This window comes from Coffea arabica, chromosome 5c (genome assembly GCF_036785885.1).
Source record: "Coffea arabica cultivar ET-39 chromosome 5c, Coffea Arabica ET-39 HiFi, whole genome shotgun sequence".
In the NCBI taxonomy this organism is placed as follows: Eukaryota; Viridiplantae; Streptophyta; class Magnoliopsida; order Gentianales; family Rubiaceae; genus Coffea; species Coffea arabica.
This window is the reverse complement of record NC_092319.1, coordinates 45,040,677-45,061,168: the sequence shown is the minus strand read 5'-3', so window position 1 is coordinate 45,061,168 and position 20,492 is coordinate 45,040,677. Positions and strand designations below refer to the sequence as shown.

Sequence of the window (20,492 nt, the reverse complement as noted above, 5' to 3'; positions counted from 1 at the left end):
TTTTGGAATTACTGAGAAATATATGGAATCCATAATCAAGGCAAATTCTAGTCTGCGCTTTTCTGATCGGAAAATTATAACTTTTGCTGCAGAATACTCTGTAGATCAAGGCAAGTTAGTCACCATCATGCCCCCATACAATTTAAACTTTGGCAAATTGAGCAGCCCCTAACCCCAAAAGAATAAAAAACAGATCTGAGGTTCAAATTCTTCAAGGCAGTAGAACTTTGTTCTTTCTCCTCCTGTAATTCTCCCGACAAAATGGTGTCGCTCCATCAACACTGGTCAATCAACATTTTGTTTATAGAGGAAAAAAAACCATTCTTTTTTAAGTGCATAAGATACATAAACAAGTTTTGCCTTTTCCTGAGTTGAATTCCGCAATCAAAGCCTATTCATTGAATAATCTTAGCATATCACGTGTGTCATAACATATCGTGTTAGTCTAGATACAAGAAGGTGAAAGGAAGAAGAAATCGTGCCTCATAAAATAGCTCTTGCTGCTGTTCCAACATTCCACCCTCTCTCCTTCTCTCTCCTACTTTGCAGTTGTTGCGTGTCCTTAGCTACTCTTCTAGCATTACTTAGCACTCTATGAGCCATTCTCCCTCGGCTTCCAATAGAGACTCTCACCTTCTCCATTCCCACATTCACACCAGCTCTTCTGATGTGCTGCTGCTGCTTTGGCGACTTCATCTGCATTTTCTTTTGGATGCTTTTTCTCAGTAAACTACTCAGCTTCTTAGTTCCAATTTTATTTTCTTTAGGACTGTCCCATGGAGTCGGTTCAAGCGGGGAATCATATTCAACCCCATGAGCATCTTCTATCTTGTCAGCCTGTATGGGTTTCAATGCTAAAAGTGAAGAAGGCATCTTGGCTGTTGATGGCACACTTGGCAAAGGAATTAGAGAGTTGCGTCGTGGAAGTTGTGCAGGTGGAATCCTTTGTGCACCTGGACAAATAGAAGCTCTGCCTGTCCGCTTTGGCAATGGGAATTGCTCAGTCATCTCAGGGTTATTTTCTTTCTCTATCTCATTGTGTTTGGTCAGGCCATCAAAGGTAGGGAAGGAAGGAACTTTGCAGTTGTTCTCGTTATTCTGACGAGTTATATTTGACTGTTGATCTTTATTCTCACCAAGCATTCGAAAAGAGTCAAGTGTTCTGGATGCAAGTGGTGGCCTTGTAAGTGCAGAATTTTGCTCTTCTTGCTGTTGTCTCGCGTGTTGTTGCTCTTCTGCTATTTTAGTATCCACGTGCTGCCTTGCTAGCTTTCTCTCTACCAGTAGCTGCGACTCCAATTCTTTAATCTACAAAAAGAACAGACAATGTGTATTTTTCAGTGACATGCAGAAAAGAATCTAGAATATCCTTCGAACCTTTTCATGAAATGCAACACTAGTTTGATCTCTAAATATCTAGGAAGGCTTTTTCCATCTGCCAAAAAACTAGAAAAACATATTCCAATAACGGTACCTTGTCTTGAAGGTTCTTGTTTTTCATATCTTTCTCTTTGATCTTGATATCTAGGCCCTGAACGGTATCCTCCAGCTTCTTAATTTGGAAGTCTTTGCTCTTCATTTCTTGCTTTATCTTTTCAACCTAATAAAAGGAGATAGTTCTTTTTCAGTTTGTAAAATATTTACACAACGTATCCTAAGTGTGAAGAAATAATCTAGAAGGATAGTTTCTGTCAACACCATTTGTTTGCATCTCAAGAGCTCATTGTTTTCTACTTGCTTCTTTGCAGGTCCCAACTCTATCCCTCTGACCCTACTCGCAAAATTTAGTGAGCAGAGAGTCTCACTCAAATCATTCTCATTGGGACTAATCTGTACAAACATCAACGTCTTTGAATCTCCACCTGTAGATGGAAGGAAATATACGCATAAGTTAGTTGACAGCATTTTGATTCTTATAATAAATTAGAGTCTGGATGATTTGTTTAAACATTGTAATAACAAGTAAAACTATCATAATTATATTGCACTCTTTTCATAGTTAGGATAATGCAAATGAAATACCTAAAGAGTCTTGAAGCAAGTGAGTAAGCTTGGAGTTCCTGAAACAGAAACAACAGAAGATACTTAGAAGTATGTATCTTAGCCTCGATCTTTTTGAACATTTTCCTCGGTTAATACCTGAAAGGTATGTGCGGACTTTTAGTTGCAAGAGCAGATATCACATCCCCAAGCGCAGACAGAGATTTGTTGATGTTTTGGGTCTCCTTTAATCTTTCACCTTGAACTTCTGTCTTGGCAATCCTTTCACTTCCAGCTAGGTCAATTAGCCATAGCTTACTTCTTGTGCATTCTCCGTTCAACAAGTTCTCTCCTTTCACCATCACACAATGTATGCTGATAACAAACAAGATACCAAGTTTTAGCCCCCAAAGCTACTCTTTGGTACATGATACAACACTATTAAGGAACTGACCAATGTGACCGGCTACTATGCTCATTTGCGCTGGTTGATCCAACGGCCCTTCCATTGCTACCGGTTCGAAGGACTTCCCAGACCTCTTTCATGTTGTTGACCTGAGCTTCAACCAATCCTGGAACAGGATGCATTCCTTCACCTACTTGCTTTACTTCCAGTCTAAAAGCAACCATCAAAAAATATCATTATGAGATTCTAAAGATTGTTTTGTCAGCCTATAATATTTATTTTCAAATAGGAATTTTCTTAAAAATAGAGATCCTGAGAAACAAAAGGTGCTTAAATGACATTATATGCTGCCTACTGTCTTGGTTTAGCTGTAAAAGAGAATGACCACTTGTTGCTTATCATTCAGAAGCTACTTGATATTTATTCAGAACATTTCATGGTAAGAGAGATATACTGGTTAGTCAAAATTGTGAATTACTTTGTCTTCAGGAGACAAACAACTGAATTCTTATCATAATTTGCAGAAGCAATTGCCCCTATTTTGTCTGGATTAATAAGAAATGTTGTAAAAACGTGTTCCAATAGTAAATGTAATCTGGATACCGTACTATGCATATAATGTGCAACGTTTGTGATATTCCAAGACTGAAAAAGCCGAGACAGAATAGGAATCTGAATCTTAAATTACCTCTTTGTGCTGAGTCCTGAATCACACGCTAGTAAATCTCGAATCTGCTCGTTGTAAACTTCCAACACACTCACAGATATCTCATACCAGAAAGTGCTTTGTCGCTCATCAATTATGTGAAATAAAGCCTCAAGTGTTCTATAATTTACACCACGCGCCTCTTCTGTACCTTCCATGGTAAAAGTTTTTCCAGTTCCAGTTTGACCATAAGCAAATATGCACACATTATATCCATCCAGAACAGATGTGGCAAATGGGGCTGTATCCTCAAAGACATCAACTGTTATAAGAAACGACATAAAATATGAGGATATATCAGTCATGGAAAAGTAAAATGGACAAGTAAAAAAAAGATAAGTTGACTTTAAATTGACTTCTACACAAGGAAACCAAATAAAACTGTCAATATTTTTAGAACAAAAATATCAACATAATCGTGAATAATCCCTGCAAAAGAACTTGCAAAATGTACTAATCCTAATGGCTACCTTGTCCTGCCTGGGGGCTAAAGACAGCATCAAACTTAAATATTTTCTTCGCAAGCCCATTTGATTTTACAGTCAGCTCTCCATCCTTGGCAGCTTCAAAATCTATTGCCATTGAAGCTCCTGAAGCAACCTCTTCACCATTCAGGGGTCTACACCGACAAAAGACCCGAATATTTCCTGGAAAGCAAGAAATTGCAAACCATTAGATTTTTTATCCCAAGACATGATGATGCTTGAACTCGTATAATATCTAGGATCAACCTTTCAACTCCAGAACTTTGTTATATAACTCTTTTTTTTCCTTCGAGCTTTTGATAAATCTGACCTTAAGGTCCTCATGAATCTGTACATGTTCTTCCACTGTAAACAGAATTACACAAATCAAGATCTTATGCATATAGGTTGTCAGTCCAAAACCATCTGCTGAACAAAAGAATTTACTTTTGGATTGAATTGCAGAATTTATGTGATTCAACTCTGCCAAGCATCCCTTATATGTTAAAGCCTCTTCGGCAAGTTTGATCTGGTCCATTTTAAGAATCTGCAGAAAGAAAAGTTCTACACCAAATAAGAAAATAATAATGGCAGCAAAAGAGGACATATTAAACACACATATGCACATAAAAAAAAAGCACAATTTTTTTTACAACCTTCAGCTTTCTTGTCAGGTCTCTCAATGATGAAAACCATCTACTCTTTTCTTTCACTTGTCCTTCAATGGCAAAAGCTGCAAGGGAATAATAACCATCATCAGATTTGTAAAAGTTCCAAACAAATGGTATAAAAATTCTACTTCCAACAGAATTTGTTTTTTAAATCCCAGTAAAGTAAATAATTGATCCATTGGTGCTAATGTGAACAACGTAAAACACATTTATAACACATAAAATGCATGAATTAGGACAAATCCATTATAAAATATCTGTACCCAATGATCCAACATGCATTGACTTGCGCATGAGCTCATTTTGAAGGTCCTTCAAAGATCTCCAGGCTTCTTGACACTCTCTCTGCTTCAGTTCATTCTCTTTTTGAAGCTGAACAAGTGCCTGCTTTGTTTCCATTAGCTCTTTCTGTTGGCATTCATACTTGAGGTACAATCTTTGGAATTCTTTATCTGCAGTGTCATTACCAGTATCCTAGCCAATGATCATCATGAGAATCAAGACAAATTAAATGAATCACCTCAGCAATATATTCCAATAATCAATTAAGTTTTGACAAGTACTTTCAGAGATTTGCATTGTGGAATGTAGGGTATGCCCATAGCAGCCAGTGAATTGACATCTCTACAGCCTGATAATTAAGTGTGGAATACATAGTCAGCGCTTGAGAAAGCTTATTAGCATGGAATGACAAAAATATTCAAAAATATAAAATACGTGCAAAGGAAAAATCAAGTTCTAACAGCAAAATCCTTACTTATTGAAATCCCACAAAGTATTGGATTTCCAACAACTCCTTCCAATCTGATCGATAATCCTTCCTCACCCTCAACACGAGCTTCAATATCCAATAGAACAAGGGGTCTGTTTCCACCAACCCGTGCATAAATGTCTAAGCTGGAAACAACCTAAGCAAAAGAACTCAATCAGCGGCGAGTCGGTGTTCAATTCATAGGACAATATTTAATTGGTTTTGAACCTCAAGACTATTCTTCTTGAGATTATAAGATTTCTTACCTTCTGCTCTTGAATGAAAACATCGAACACCCTCATTCCTGATGGACCATCAATGAACACAATCTCAGCAAAATGCAAATCCACTCTGTAGAACCCTGGCCCCATAGTTTTTAAACTATATGTAATGTTTCCAAGTCGTGCACTTTGGTAAAGATTAAAATCTTCACCATCCCCAACTGCAATCCTAGTGTTTGTAGTATCACCTCCACTGAAATACTGGTCCTCTGAGAACTTCACCCCTTGAGGAGAGACAATGACATCCGTTGAACCAACATTAATGCTCATCAAAGGCATTGAGGTCTCTGGTGACTCCTTTTCAGTCATCGGAGGAGTAGGAAGCTCAAATTCAGCTTCTTGAGGCACATTTCCATCAGTGGATGATTGCCACAACATTGATGATTTTGTAACATCCGGGTTCTCAGGGGAACCATTTTCACCATTGATTCCATTTTCCAGAGAAACCACAGTTGAGGCACCCTTAAAAAACTGAGGTGAATCTCCAAAATTTTGTCCAGGAATATCGGGTGACCCAGTGCAGATAACCAAATCAGGCGAGGTTAATGAAAACCCCAACATTGCCCGCCCTAGAGTTCAATGAAAATCTTTAATCAATCCAACAGCTCAACAAGCCTAAACAATCTCAATTATCTCAATAATCCATACCATCAAGAGCCCTTTTAACTGCAGAGTTACTAGAATTCTCTCCATACATGTCATCTAAGCTTCGTTTTCTCCAAGAAACGCCTACTACAAAAAATGAGATCCTTAGTTCAACTTCCTAAAAGGATCAAAGAGAGGGGAAAAGAACAATTTTGATAACATTCTTGGTCGTAATTCCATGCATATTGCCAGATTACTTTGTAACGTTACCATTTTATCAAATAGTTGGCGTCCATAAAGCAAAAATAGTAGTACAGATTACCTTGAATTGAATTGGGACTGCAATCATCAGGATCAGCCATGACAGAAGTTGTTGAGCTGCACAATTGATTTAAAGGGTCTGCAAGTACCAAATAAAAAAACTCAATAAACTTCAAGTTTAAAGTGTACAGCAAAACAAGATCAATTTTTTGCTAACCCACCTGCAGAGTTGAATTGTTGTTCTTTTTCTTGAGTACAAACGTCAGTTATAAGAAGTGGGTCTCGCCATTGATTGTCTTCCATGGATTTGAGATGTTATAAGGAGGAATAAAGGAACAGTTTGAATTGAAAAAGAGTAAGTGGTAATCAAATGCAAGAAGAAAGAGAAAAAGGGATTCAATTGCTTTTCAACAGAGAGAAATGAGAGACGGAGGTTCGAAAGAAAGAAAGAAAGTTCCCTTTGAGAGGCCGTTGATTTCGTTTCCGACTCGATTCCGTTACGATGTAATCGACCGTTGATCTTTTTAAATTTGAAATTTCTAAGCCGGGAGTGCCATGAAGGAAAAATTGTTAGAATGGTCCCTCATAATCTCAAGGCTGTGTATATTAGTCCCAAACATTTCCAAAAAAAAAAGATGATTTTTTTTTTTTCAAAAAAAGTGTCTGACCTATTATAAATAAATTATGAGAGTAGGCATTTTTTAAGCACAGAAATGAGTTATTGGGAAAGTTTACAATTAAGCAAAACAAAAGATGGGTTATATTCTATCCTCATTTTATTGTGTATCAGCACATTTATTATCTTTTTTTCACGTATAATTAAAATTTCTTTGTTATATGGGATAGTAAAAGTACAAGGCAATAACTAATGTCTAACATGCTTGAACATCATTTGATTTAGAATTTCTCTATTTCAACTCAATATTCAGTTTATCATGTTTCCAAACATAAAAGTATAATCAACTGAGGTTTCAAAAGTTTTTCAACATTCATGGTATGTATCTCCAGTCATACAAATGTTGCATCAAGTGTTAGATAAGCTATGTAGTTGCTATGGCACTTGTTTTGTTTGCTAATAGCTTAAAGTGGCTGTAGTTTGTTATAGTGTCACTTGAGACTATATTGGATGTATTACTTTGCTGCTTGAGACCTTTTTCTTTGCTTATCATTAATGAGCTATATTTTGCCTAAAAATGGTTAGATAAACTAGCAAGAAAATTGCAAAAAAAAAAAAAAAAAAAAAAAGCAATATATGATATCTAATTCACTAATCTACCCTCTTACAAAGGCTGTTCCCTGCCAATTCTTCTAGATGGAAACTGGCAAAAAGAGCCATGTTTAAAGTCTCTTATTCCCCACATGTGCAAATGCACACATTAATAAAGTCCACTGACGGAGTAAGAAAAATTTTTTAGTGGGGACAAAAGTAATTTTAAAATTTTTTACCTACTTTTTTTTTTAGTTTTTTAAAGAAAAAAAAATTCATCAACAAGTACAAATGATGCATATATTTCATGAAAAACATCAAAAGACAAACTCAAAATTATTAATGTAATAATAATTTTATTTCAAAAGCAAACTAAACCATTTACAATTGCTCATGACGAGTTTTTATATTTTGATAACAATTTACAACCTTTTCATTTTGAAATTCACGAAATATATTTTTCTCAATATAAGTAATTAAATAATTATTTATCCAAGTGTCTTCCATTGTATTTTGTGACCGATTCTTTATCATATTCATCATTGAAAAAACCCTTTTTACGGTAGATGTAACAATAGGTAAAATCAAAGACAACTTTAAAAGTATATAAACCAATAAATATACAAAACTCCAGAAGGCACGCTTGAAATTACCATCAAATTTTTATAAGTATTATAGAAATTTAAGGAGAATAGTGGGGGCCTATAAATCAATAAATACACAAAACTCCAGGGGCATAGCTAAAATTACATCAAATTTTTATAGATATTGTAGAATTTAAGGGCCAGTGCCCCTAGTGTAAATCCGCCACTGATAAAGTCTGGAACCCACTGCCAGCATGCATACAATCTCATTAATGCACAATGACAGTGGTATGCTCGGGTGTGCTTTCCGGGAGCTTCAGGCTGCAGAACTGAACAACAATTCTGGGTCCAAGAATCTGATCTTCATCTACCAAATGTGCGGTTTTTAGCAGCGTTAATGCCGACCAGAGTCTATGATAACTCCATGTCAGTTGTCCTGTCTTGAAGCAATTTTGCAAGAAATATTTTAAAGCACGTTGAATTATCTTGCTACCATTATCTGTGTAATGACAGGCAAGAGTTAATTACTGAAGAAAATCTGCAGGTTTGATTCTTTAGAGCTCGGTCGACACATTACGTAGTTAATAACGTCTGGAATGCATTTCTACCATCCATACACAAAATCCCATCGACGCACAACGACAGTGATATGTTTGTGTGCGCTTTCTGGGAGCTTCAGGCTGCTGAACTGAATAACAATTTTGGGTCCAGGAGTCTGATCTTCATCTACCATTTATTAACACATGTGGGGTTTTCATCAGCGTTAAGGCGGACAAGAGCCTATGACAACTCCAAATTAGTTGTCTTGTCTTGAAGCAATTTTGCAAGAGATATTTTGAGCTTGTTGAACATGTTATTACCATTATCTGTGTAACCACAGGCAAGAGTTACTTATTGAAGAAAATCTGGTTTGATTCTTTAGAGCTTGATTAACACATTACATAGTTAATCCGTTACTCATTAATTATCACTGAGTTAACTTGGCATATACGGTTGATATTCCAAGAATTACAAGTTATGAGTTCAAATTCTTCTTCTCCCTTTGCGTTTCTTAAATCATACTCGTCCCCTGTCCCAAAAAAAAAATTTTTTTTTTTTAAAATATCACTGAGTTAACTTGAGCTTTCTAAATAGTACCGTAATGGTTATGAAGAAGCACAAGGAATCGGCTATAATTGGCCTTTCTTACTAGTATCAGACCGCCAATTTTCTTGCACGTTTTCAAAGAGAAGACCAATCAACAGCAATTCTGCAATTCCGTATCTTTGCTTTTGACAAAAGTGCAAAAAGGTGTCATAGCAATTTCGTTCTATCAATTCTTCAACTTGAAGTTCAAGATGAAGACCATGCTTAACCTCTGACAGAGGTAACAACTTTTTGCATTAATTCAGTTTTACATAAAGAAGGGTACTTTTACTGCGGAAAGTAGCAACTGAAAATGATTTCTCTTTTGGTCTTCAATGCAAATGGCTAAGGCGGTTGCAGTAGGAGTATGGATTTGTTGGTGATTGCTGACCACACGAATGCTTAGCTGCAAAATGCTTACTGTTCCATAGGATAAGCTCAGAGCCATTCTGATGTCATTCTGTCCTCAAATTTGATGCAATTATGTCTCATTCTGCTTAGGATGCAACACATTGGCATGCAACCGAAAGATTTTTATCATCTGAAAGATTGTACATGCCCGTTAAACTTGAATGAAGATTCAATTCTATGTACTGAAAGTCATGTTACTCAATTTTCAGTAATGGAGATAGAGGTTGTACAAGTGCCTTCTAAACATTCATCAGAACTGAAAAATAATGCATCAGGTATGAAGATATTAGGTAATGTTCATCCACTATTTTTTTTTCCAAACAAGGGAAGGGTGAGATTTAAGAAACAGAGAGGGGTCGAAAGATTTGAAAGCATGATCTCTAAATTTTGAAATCTCAACCTTAACCACTAGATCAAGACTTCTTTAGCAGTAATGTTCGTGTATTTGAACATGCACACGGGTTGAGGCAAGTCAACAATAAAACTTGCTCGCAAGGACAGACTAAAAGATCGCAACTTCCTTAACGATTGAATGTGTACATTAGCCAAACGAGAAAATAATAATTGTTGCAGATAACATGGTTCATTGTGACTGTAAATTGTGTGGAAATTGTTTGTCCTAACCGTCAATTGCGCCAGGGTTGCCTTCAGAGAATTTCAAAACGACATAACACACTTTACATAGAAAGTTACAAGTAAGTAGTTGCATTGTCCCTCTCATCTCCCATTTTGATCACTCTTGAGGTTGTGAGAAAAAGGGAACTCTGGCCACATCTTTGATGGTCCAGCAGCCCCGTTGAAAGAAATTTCTCGTCACCATTGCCCCTCAGCATCAAATAATGCTGAGTTCTCTACGTATTAATTTCAGTACAACAATGGACAACAAGAGGACCTTAATTTGCTTGAACAACTCAACAACCCTAGTTGCTTAAAGATGGTAAGATCAGCTGATAAGTTGTTCACAATCATATAAAATTCTTGGAATCGAGAAAAAATGGGCATATATATATATATATATATATAAAGTATATATGGAAAAAAATAAAAGAAAGTGGCAGGAAATTTACTTTAATCCAAAAGCTAATGGCTAGGATAATCTAACTTAATATTTGAACGGTTGAGCTTGAATTTAGAGTTAAAACGGATTAGAGTCTACAATGGTGTGTATACATTATCCCAAATGGTTGTCTGCATCTTTTCTGATAACAGTAGTATTAAACAGGCAAGACCACGAATCAACTATTCTTTTGGCTAAGAAGTGATGAAGGATAATGATTAAACTTTTTTTATTCCACAGAAGATTCAAGTATTTATGATGCTTCATGAAGACCATGAAAGATTAGAATGAACTTAAAAGCAAATCTTATCATGATTATTGGTCCCCTCCAATATTGAACACCATGCAAGAGTACTCCTGTGTCGTGATCCTTATGGTCTAGTCAATTTCTTGTAGTACTATCAAAGATAAACCCCCCATGCAATTAATGCGAAAAGTAGAAGGCGGCAGTACAGTTCAACAGTAGCTTTTCAGGCGACTACGTGTGGACCACGTTACAAATACTTCAAGCACTATAAATTAATCATCAATTTTGGTGTTCTCCTCAGCAACCCATTTCTCATAAATTCTTCTTACTTCTTTCTCTCTTTATCTCAATCTTCACTTCAGCTAAGATTTATGGTCTTCTTGGCCTACACTTGAAAGGAAAAAATGGCCAAATTTCAGAAACTAAGGTTTGTGACGGAAGTTGCTCCTCCAAAGCTCATCTCTCTGATCAAGCGTCCATTGATTAAAATTTTGGACACTATTAATGAAGAAGAAGATCACGTCTCCGGTCTTTCTTCCTCCTCCGATAGACCGAGAGATTGAGCATGATGATATGACGGTTCCTAGAGATGAATCATGTTGGAAGAGGTTTCCTCATATGTACGAGCTTGTAACTTCTTTGCTTTTCTTTTCTGAGGGCTGAATTTTCACTGCAGTTTTTTGGCGGTGGAAGATTTTAGTGCCCAAGATATTTGACTTCCGTTCAACCCTCTTCACCACCATGTTTTTAGCCGGTGCGAAAGAGTAGTGTGTACTTGTGTTCGGTTTCTAGTTTTCGAGGGAACCTTTTGTTTTATGTAGTAGAAGCACCTGATGTTTAAGCAGTGAAATAAGATGCGTATGTGGTCTTAGAACTTGCACCAGACTTTGCAATTTCAATTTACTCTTTGATTTGATTCAGTTGATAATACTAAGCTAGGAAAAATGAGTATTACTGAATAATGGTGCATGTCATCTCTGATGATAAAACCTGAAACATATTTGGAATTGTCAAGATCTCAAGCTTCAACTTAATAACACGAAAATTTCCTTAAACTCAGAATCTAAACCGTGTTTGGTATTGTCAAGATCTGAAGCTTCAGCTTCATAACATGAAAATTTCCTTGAACTCGCTTTCAAGCTTTTGTGCTTAAGAACTAGGGTAATTACTCCTCCCACCCAAAAAAAAAAACCCCCCAACAAAGACATACCAATATGTTCATAGTATCCGACAATCCAGGCTTAACAGTAGGAACATATCCAAGATTATTTGCATCCTTCAGATGAGCCAAGAGTTTAATCCATCCAACTAAATGGGAGTTTGTTCAGCAACTAGAGATTCTCAAGTCCTAGTACGCTGATCCATCGAGTGTACCGTGTAAACACTATTTTGGAACACAAACAAAGGCTCCGTTTGAATTAGAGTTATTTTTTAGAATATTTTTTGAAAACTTTACAGTAGTTATATAAATGAAAAATTTTTACTGGAGATGTTTTTAAAAGTATTTTTAAGGGATTTTTAAAATCCATTTTGGGATATTTTACAATTTATCACTTTTTTTAAAAAATTTTTACAGCACCCACCACCACCCCCCCCCCTCCCTCCTCCCCACTTTTTTCTCCCTTTCTCCTCTCCCTCCTTTCCCCCTGCCCCCAAACCCCTCTCCCATTTGTAGGTAGTGCCACTGTAGCTGTGACCTTCTTGATCGTGGTTAGTGGAGGGGAGAAGGGATTGGGGGGAAGAAAAGGAAGGGAGAACGGAGGAAGGAAGGAAAGAGAGAGAGAGAGAGGGTCATGAGTGTGAGGATGGTGGTAGTGGTGGTGGACAGTAAAAAAAGAAAGTGAGAAAATTTTTTTTATTTTTTTAAAGTATTTGAAATGTGTTGTATTTTTTGAATTGTTTTTGAAATTTTTTTCAGAGTTTATTACTATAGATGTGAAACACAAAAGCAATTTTTCAAAAAAATGTTAAATCCAAACGGAGCACAAGCAAAGGCTTTGTGCCATATTTTGTCTCACAAAAAATCGAAAGTTTTCGACTGAAAAAGGATAGTAAGGATCCATTTAGCTTAGGACATCTGCGTTACTATGGAGATTTCCACAAGAAAACAACATATTATAGTGTCATAACAATATCATGGCCGAGGCAAAAGCAATTCTGAGTCGGTTAAAATTCTGGCGTACAAAAGAGCAAGTACAGAAAATTCCTCCTTTTCCTCAGTCAGGTCGAATGGTTAAGTTAGTAGCTGAGCCTAGATGCTGTAGTCGATAGCTGAGACACAAGGAACACAAATAAATACTTGAATTCTGGTCATATTGTATTTTCATCTCAGCATTCCAGTAAGAGTAGCTGTGGTACAACCTGAAGGAAATTACACCCAGAAGAGGGGAGTCTATTGCTCAGTTGAACAAGCTGTGGCAGCAAAAAGGCTGCATCGTATTCGTTTTTTCCTTTTGGATCTTTACTCTTTTCATGACTTGGTGTGTTACACTTAGTATAGTATCTTCATTGAATCTGAGCAGTTCAAAACAATGGTGGATATCATGCTCGGTTGCTCTCTACAAAATGGAGCTCAAATCTAATATATACCACTATTTACAAACAATGCAACAACAACCCATGATGGCCAAATCCCAAGCTCATGTCCAAGGCATCTGAGTATACTTGTCAGTTAGTGAAGACAGACCCAACTCCCAGGCCGAGTGCAGTTGAAACCGTGGTAAATTCACCTCTGAAATAGGGGAGAAACTATGTCTTGACAAAATCAAGATTGCAGGTCAGCTAAAACCAACAATTGATGCCTTCTCTACAGCTTTATTCCAACTTCTTCAAGAGCAGCTGCCATTGAGGCTGATGCCTCCTCAAGTGTTCTTTTCTTTTGCAGGGAGTTGAAGGCTTCAACAACATCCCCTTCCGCCCAGCCATCAAAGTCGTCTACTCCTATTCCACACTCTAGTCCCGCATTTACCTGTCCATGCAGGCGAAAGATGTATGTTACAACTTGGCCAAAGAAATGGTATAGCTATAATTTTATGTCCTATTCTGTGATTGAAACAGCACATCTATTATTTTTAATCCCATTCCTATTCCCAATTTGTTATTTCACATAGCTTTTTATCCCAGAGATCTTTTCCATCTCATGTTTTAACTTTCCCATTTTATGCAGAATTCCTCCTCGTCCAGAAAATATGATTTTTAGAGGAAAGACAATATACCTCTTTCACAAGTTCCTTAACCCGTCGTAGTGAATCAAGTTTGCCAACATAGACTTCTTTTCCTTTTCTCACAACCTGAATCCCACAGTCTTTCACAACTTTTCCTTCCATTACCATGCATCCAGCGGCATGCCCACTCCCACTCTTGAACACAGCTCGTACTTCAGCTGTACCAATTGGCTCTTGTTCCTGCAAATAGCAGAAGCTTTTGCCTAAAGGTTACTGAATACCAATATCAGCATAGAAAAGCCAATAGAACCCATCCATTAATTTCCCGATTTAGAGTACAAAAACTAAAAAAATCAAATTTAATGGGCAATTCCTCTAGGACAAATCAATTCTTACTTTGCGAGTAATTATACTTAACACATAGCCCCGACTTACAAGAAAAAATGATATTGGGGATTTTTTGGGTCTCAGCCTCCATTTCATAAGACTTGGGAGTTCCCCCAAGGCATACAACCAAGACCGAAATGACTGCTTAATTCTTTAAAAAAAAAGTACAGAAGGCATATTGTGTACCATATTGAATGTTGACTTGCTCACCGAAAATTGGGGAGAAAAGGTAAAATCATATCCTCGTATAGACTAAACAAGTTTGTTTTACCTCAACAGGCTCCAGTAGTCCCTCCATAGCGTTCCGCACATCATCAATAAGTTCATATATAACTCTGTACAGCCGAATCTCAATACCCCTGTTCTCTGCATAGCTCTTGACAGAACCAGGGACTTTCACATTGAACCCGAATATAATGGCATTACTAGCGACAGCAAGGTCAACATCACTGGTGCTCACATCCCCAGTTGCTTGTAGTAGGAACTTCAAAGTCACATTATCTTGCGGAAGGACCTGAAGGGCCCGTCTAACAGCTTCTATGGATCCCTATTCATAATTAACAATGTTCATCTACGTTAATAAACTAATCCTCGGTATATGAGCAAAACCTATATAGCAGATGAAATGCGGTTAAATGAGAAGTGAAGGATTTTCCACTAAAGTTGGCACACTAATGTGCTTGCAAGCACATTTGTGGACATAACCACGCAAGTACATTTAGGCCAACAGATATAAGCACTAAGCTCTAAGAGAGACTGTAATGACTATAGGACAGCCCTAGCAGGAAGAACTTTTAAGCATCAAAAAAATTCATAAAGAATTCACATAAAACATCACCATATTTATAATATGCAGCCTACCAGAAAGATACAGACTTTAATACTAGTTTGCAGAGTGCTGGACAAAAAAATAGGATGAGACATTGTTGCTATCACTTCGTAATACAAAATTCCGGAATATAATATCTTTTAATGTATCAGAATAACATCGATGTACAAGAACTACCATTGCTTTGGTAGTTTGAAATGAATATGCATACCTGAAGATCAACCTTTAGAATTAGATTCAGCTGGTGCAAGTCCAATCCAGCCTGCTTTCCTGCTGAAACAGCAGAAGCCAGGGAATAAAGCGTAATTTTTCCATCTCCAGCTTTTGCCGACAGACGTTCATTCCTCAATGATTCAGCCCATAACTCAGCTTTTTCACGAGCAAGGTCAAGAGACTCAACAACTTCAAACTCATCACCAGCAGAAGGAACAGTATTCAATCCAATGACCTGATGACAGATGCAGGATGGTGTAACAACCATTGAAGAAAGACATCAAAAAATTCAGACAGAATTAACAGAATGACAAGTTAAGGCAGATTACAATTTTTTGCCTTTTTAAGCACTAAATTGGCTTTTTGAAAGCAAATTTGAAACCTCATATAGAATCTGTTTCAATGAAAAACTAAAGCTTTTTTAACTAAAATCAAGCATGCATATATAAGCAGGGAAGCAAAATTTTATAGCATAGACATATTACCTATGGTTAAAAAGTACAAAATACATGCCATCCCGACATATTAGAACTTAAAATCATACATTTAAGAGGAGGCACTTGAAACCAGTGAGAACTTACACACTCATCACTGTAGTCTAAGAGCTATTTCAAGAAATAATGAAATGTGCATCTTACATTTGAATTGATTGTGAATCTCACACAGTGCATGGAAATTAATGATAACTATCAAACAGATGACATCCAACAAAATTGGTGAATATGCATACCTGAACAGGTATAGAAGGCCCAGCTTCATCAACTCGCTTCCCACCATCATCAAATAAAGCCCTTACCTGCCACAGCACAGAATTGGAACTTTTTTGAGATAGAGGTAGACAATTAGATGTATCTGTCTAAATCTCTGGAAAGCAAAACATTACAACAAGAAAAGAAAAAGTAAATCTTATTTAATCAATGGCACAAACTTTCCGTCTAATGCCCACCAACCTTTCCAAAAGCTTCCCCACAAACTACTACATCTCCTCTTCTTAACGTGCCATTCTGCACAATGAATGTGGCAACAGATCCTTTAGATTTTTCAAGGCCAGCCTCTATAACTGTGCCCTTTGCATTTCTCTGAGGATTAGCCTTCAGCTCTTGCAACTGTGGAAGAAATGGCAGAAAATCAGAAACAGGGTATATGACTATATGGCACCACATATGCTGAAGAGGCAACTACATTTTCAGACTGGCAGGCAAGAAGAGTGCAGAGTACAAGGGCAAGTTCAGGATAATTGAGTAGCAAAGCCATCAGCTAAGTATCCTAACAACTAATTATCAGGGTTTCTTTAAACATATTAAACTCTACAATCTCTCAAAACAAACTCATAAGGAGCATATAGGTAGTTAATAAGAAGGAGACCCTTAATCAGTCTAATGTACTTTCAACACTCACAAGACCATATTGCCAGTTAATCAGATGGAGATCCTTAATCAGTCTAATGTACTTCCAAACAAAATAGTGTGGATAGAGTTCTAGGTAAACATGATAATACTGAAAAGAGTACCAAAGTGAACAAACTGCAAAGAAATAAGTCTAGGAGGCTACCTCAGCGACAAGCATGATAGTTTCTAACAAATCATCAATGTTATCGCCTTTAAGAGCACTGATCTGTTAAAGAGGAAGAAATAAATGAGCACTGACTCAATTACCAAAGGATTATTTAGAAATATCAGGACAAATTTCAGGTTGCAGCTTGGGCACCTTAACCATTGGGGTCTGACCACCCCAGTCTTCTGGCATCAAACCAATTGAAGAAAGTTCTTGCATGACTCTATCTGGATTAGCTCCATCCTTATCAATCTGGAAACGTGGACGGAAAATTTTCGTTATTGTAAGTTGGAAACACCAATTGAGACTAAATGATATACAAGCCAACACACAGCGGAAAATCTCAGAATAAATGCATGCGCACTTTGTTTATAGCAATAACAATTGGCACTCCAGCTGCTTTGGCATGAGCAATGGCCTCTTCTGTTTGAGGTCGAATTCCATCATCAGCAGCAACTACAATAACAGCAATGTCTGTTACTCTGGCTCCACGAGCTCTCATTGCTCCAAATGCCTATCCAACCATTCGTACAGTTATGTTAGATAATTCATCTTGACAAAGGCCTTTTAAGATATGTCTGCAAAATCTCCAAGAAGAGCATTTGACATAAAAATTTTAAAAAAGAAAAAAAAAAAACTTGCATGAATAAGCAGTTAAAAGTTAGAATCAGTGCTACATCATTAATTACCTCATGTCCAGGGGTGTCAAGGAAAACACAAGTCTGTGGCTTGCCATCAAAAGGTACTTGTACCTTGTATGCCCCTATGCCTTGAGTAATTCCACCTGCTTCAGATGCTGCCACCTACAGTAGGTTGTCTAAGGTTCAGTTCCCAACTATTCAAGTATCATACCACAAGAAAGAATAAGGTACTTCTTCTAAAGTCATCAAATCATAATGGCATTACAAAAAATGTACCTCAACATGAACATCAATAAAAATAATCAATTCATACCTTGCTTTTCCTGATGTAATCCAAAAGTGTGGTCTGCCAACCCAAAAGAAAACCGGTAATATATTAGCTAAAGATTGTTATGGGACGATAAATCTAGAATGACTCTCCTAAAGATCAATTAACTGGAAGCACACAAAATGTTCATAGGCAACAAACAAAGAAAGGTAAAATTATTTCATGGGATGAGATCATAATGACTTCAAAAAAGATCCATTAACTGGCAACACACATAATGCTTCTTGAAACCAACTACAAGAAAAAATTTTGTTGCTTACTTTCCCATGGTCCACGTGTCCCATGATGGTCAGAACAGGAGGCCTGTCTTCCAACTTGTCGACATCATCTTCATCAAAAATTTCTTTTTTTTTTGCCATTTCCTCCACTTTCACAGGGTCAGCATCAATAACTTCAACATCATACTCCTGACAGATCATCTTCACCATGTCTTTGCTGAGAGTTTGCACACCATCAGGTTTGATTCCCTTTGAGTATAAAGATCTAAAAATCTCACCTTCACTGATGACCAAGTTGTGCGCCAACTCCTCTGTTAGCATACCTTCTTCGCCAACTTCCAAGATCTCAACCCTAACAGGCGCAGCATCTTTAGCTGCCTGGAGTCGTGCAGCTTTACGACTTGCCTTTGTCCATTTTCTTCCTTTCCTTGCTGTGGCAGCACCAGGAATTGAAACATCAAGCTCTGGAATCTCCTCATCAGAAATATCATCAGCATCAACTATACGCTTACGTAGGCCTCCAGATGGACCACCCCTTTTACGAAATTCATCCTTGGACTTTTCATCCTTCAACTTTCCATCCTTCAATTTTCCAGGTGCACGACCCTTTCCTGGTTTAGGTGGGGCTAAAACAGCTTGCGCAATCAAAGGATCGACCACTGGTTTCTTAGAAGCAAACTTGTCAATCAATATTGGCTTTCTTTCTTTGGTCTGAGAGGAAGAGTCAGTTACATTCGCAGATGACGGCTTTGGAGCAGCTCCAACATCCTTCAGAATGACAGGTTTTCTAGCCACAGGGGGAGGAGCAACAGAAGGCTTTGCTTGTAACCTTGGTCGAACATTTTGTGATGGCTTAGGGGTTCCTAGAGGAGAAACAGTTTGAGATTCAATCTTCCCTGCAACATCATTTTTTGGCCGTTGCTTTGCAGGTTCCACAACTTTTTGTACACTGCCAACTGGGTTCCCCTTTCGCCACACGCTCTTCAATGTCTTAGACTTCTTATTGGAACTGGATCCCGAATTTACTAAATTACCATCACTTTTGTTAGCACCACCATTAGCTGGTGATTTACTAACTGAAACACTAACCTTCTTACTTGTTTCCAGTTTCTCAGCCTTCTCCAATGCCTCACCAAGTGACTCAATCACTTTATTTCTCTCTTCTTCATCATTGTTCACCTTTTCATCTTCAGAATCAGAGCTAAGTTTGGATCCATCCCAATCAAGAGAATCTATTCCTAAAAGGTTTTCAGCTCTAGAATCAGATTTCAACTGAGGCTTTGGAGCTGGCTTAAGTACAAGATCAGCATCATCACTATTACTTCCTCTAAATGTGGAATCAAGGGATATTGACGTACCCTGATCAGCAATATAGTCGGTGGTCACTGAGAATCTACAGACCGACACATATCTCCATCTCTTACCAACACAAATTCTTGGAGAAGCCCTATAATTCCTAGAGTAAGAAACCCGCTTAATCAATGAAAATGAACCTTCAAATTTCCCAGAAGAACAAGTGCAAGTGCAACCACTTCCCAAGTTCACTAGGGAAGCAACAGCAGCCATTGTTCTTTAACCTTATCTTAATCCTATCATGGACCTTCACTTTACAACCTCTATAATAACACCCCTCCAATGCAGCAATCCACACAAACCCCTTAACAGTTATCTTCTGAAAAAAAAGATAACCTGTTTGAATTCACAAAATTCACCCCAAAATTGCAGGGCCAAAAAAAACAACAACAACAAAACCAAAAAAAAAAAAAGTCCAACAATTTCTTCACCTCAAAAGGGTAATTTCCTGTAATTGTTTTGAAAGAAGTTGGGAGGTGGGGAAAGGGCTGGTGAATAGAAGTGAAGAACTGAAACCAAACTTGTTATCATGAAGACAAATATCGAAGAACCCAAATACCAAAAGGTGCACTGTTTTCAGGGGATGAGGAAAGTTCTCACCTTGGTTCACAAAATTGTAACTTTGTCTGTCCAGAAGAGTTGAATTGGGACTGGCCTTGAGTTTATTTTTGCTACTTTAAGCTATAATGTGTGTTTTTTTGAGAGCGAGTGGGAGAGAGATGAGAATGATGAAAAGGAAATTCAGAGAAGGGTGTGGCTGAAGGGGGAAAGAACTCAAGAAGTGTGAACCGAGAGGGGTGGACAGAAGTGGGAAATCTAGGCTAGGGACACTGGCTTGTGTGGCTGTCTCTCTGCCTGTCATATTATTCACTGTGTGATAGGCTTCTGGCTAAGGTTTATTCCCACTCTATTTTCATATGCTTTTATACATATCCCTACAAATATTTTCTATTTTTGTCTATTTTCTATTTGTAATTGTGGTAGACTGATGTATTTTATTTCCAAATAAATAGAAGCGCTTTTTACACCAATTAACTAACCTTTCTCTTTTGCCAAAAAAAAAAAAAAA

The 20,492-nt window shown here is 37.4% G+C and overlaps 2 protein-coding genes across 3 annotated transcripts; both read right to left on the bottom strand.

Annotated features, from left to right (window-relative positions):
• Nucleotides 1-282: 282 nt before the first annotated feature.
• LOC140007805 (kinesin-like protein KIN-14Q) lies at nucleotides 283-6,615 on the bottom strand. 2 transcript variants are annotated; one of them, XM_072051166.1, is made up of 18 exons: nucleotides 6,327-6,615; nucleotides 6,167-6,244; nucleotides 5,908-5,991; nucleotides 5,245-5,828; nucleotides 4,985-5,135; nucleotides 4,791-4,858; nucleotides 4,491-4,701; nucleotides 4,213-4,289; nucleotides 4,004-4,103; nucleotides 3,824-3,922; nucleotides 3,563-3,739; nucleotides 3,075-3,354; nucleotides 2,435-2,596; nucleotides 2,140-2,355; nucleotides 2,023-2,060; nucleotides 1,699-1,862; nucleotides 1,475-1,600; nucleotides 283-1,308 (listed from the first exon to the last, which is right to left on the bottom strand). In XM_072051166.1, the coding sequence occupies exons 1-18, from the start codon at nucleotides 6,406-6,408 to the stop codon at nucleotides 484-486; spliced, it is 3,522 nt and encodes a 1,173-aa protein (XP_071907267.1). In that variant the 5' UTR covers nucleotides 6,409-6,615; the 3' UTR covers nucleotides 283-483. The 2 variants fall into 2 exon arrangements, with proteins under 2 accessions (XP_071907267.1, XP_071907268.1); XM_072051167.1 differs by having other exon boundaries at nucleotides 5,908-5,988.
• A 6,417-nt stretch (nucleotides 6,616-13,032) lies between these two features.
• Nucleotides 13,033-20,303, bottom strand: LOC140007804 (translation initiation factor IF-2, chloroplastic-like). Its single transcript, XM_072051165.1, has 13 exons — nucleotides 20,024-20,303; nucleotides 18,113-19,742; nucleotides 17,838-17,870; nucleotides 17,573-17,686; nucleotides 17,248-17,397; nucleotides 17,037-17,135; nucleotides 16,881-16,943; nucleotides 16,280-16,435; nucleotides 16,060-16,125; nucleotides 15,328-15,564; nucleotides 14,559-14,834; nucleotides 13,952-14,140; nucleotides 13,033-13,704 (listed from the first exon to the last, which is right to left on the bottom strand). The coding sequence occupies exons 2-13, from the start codon at nucleotides 19,634-19,636 to the stop codon at nucleotides 13,543-13,545; spliced, it is 3,069 nt and encodes a 1,022-aa protein (XP_071907266.1). The 5' UTR covers nucleotides 19,637-19,742; nucleotides 20,024-20,303; the 3' UTR covers nucleotides 13,033-13,542.
• Nucleotides 20,304-20,492: the final 189 nt, after the last annotated feature.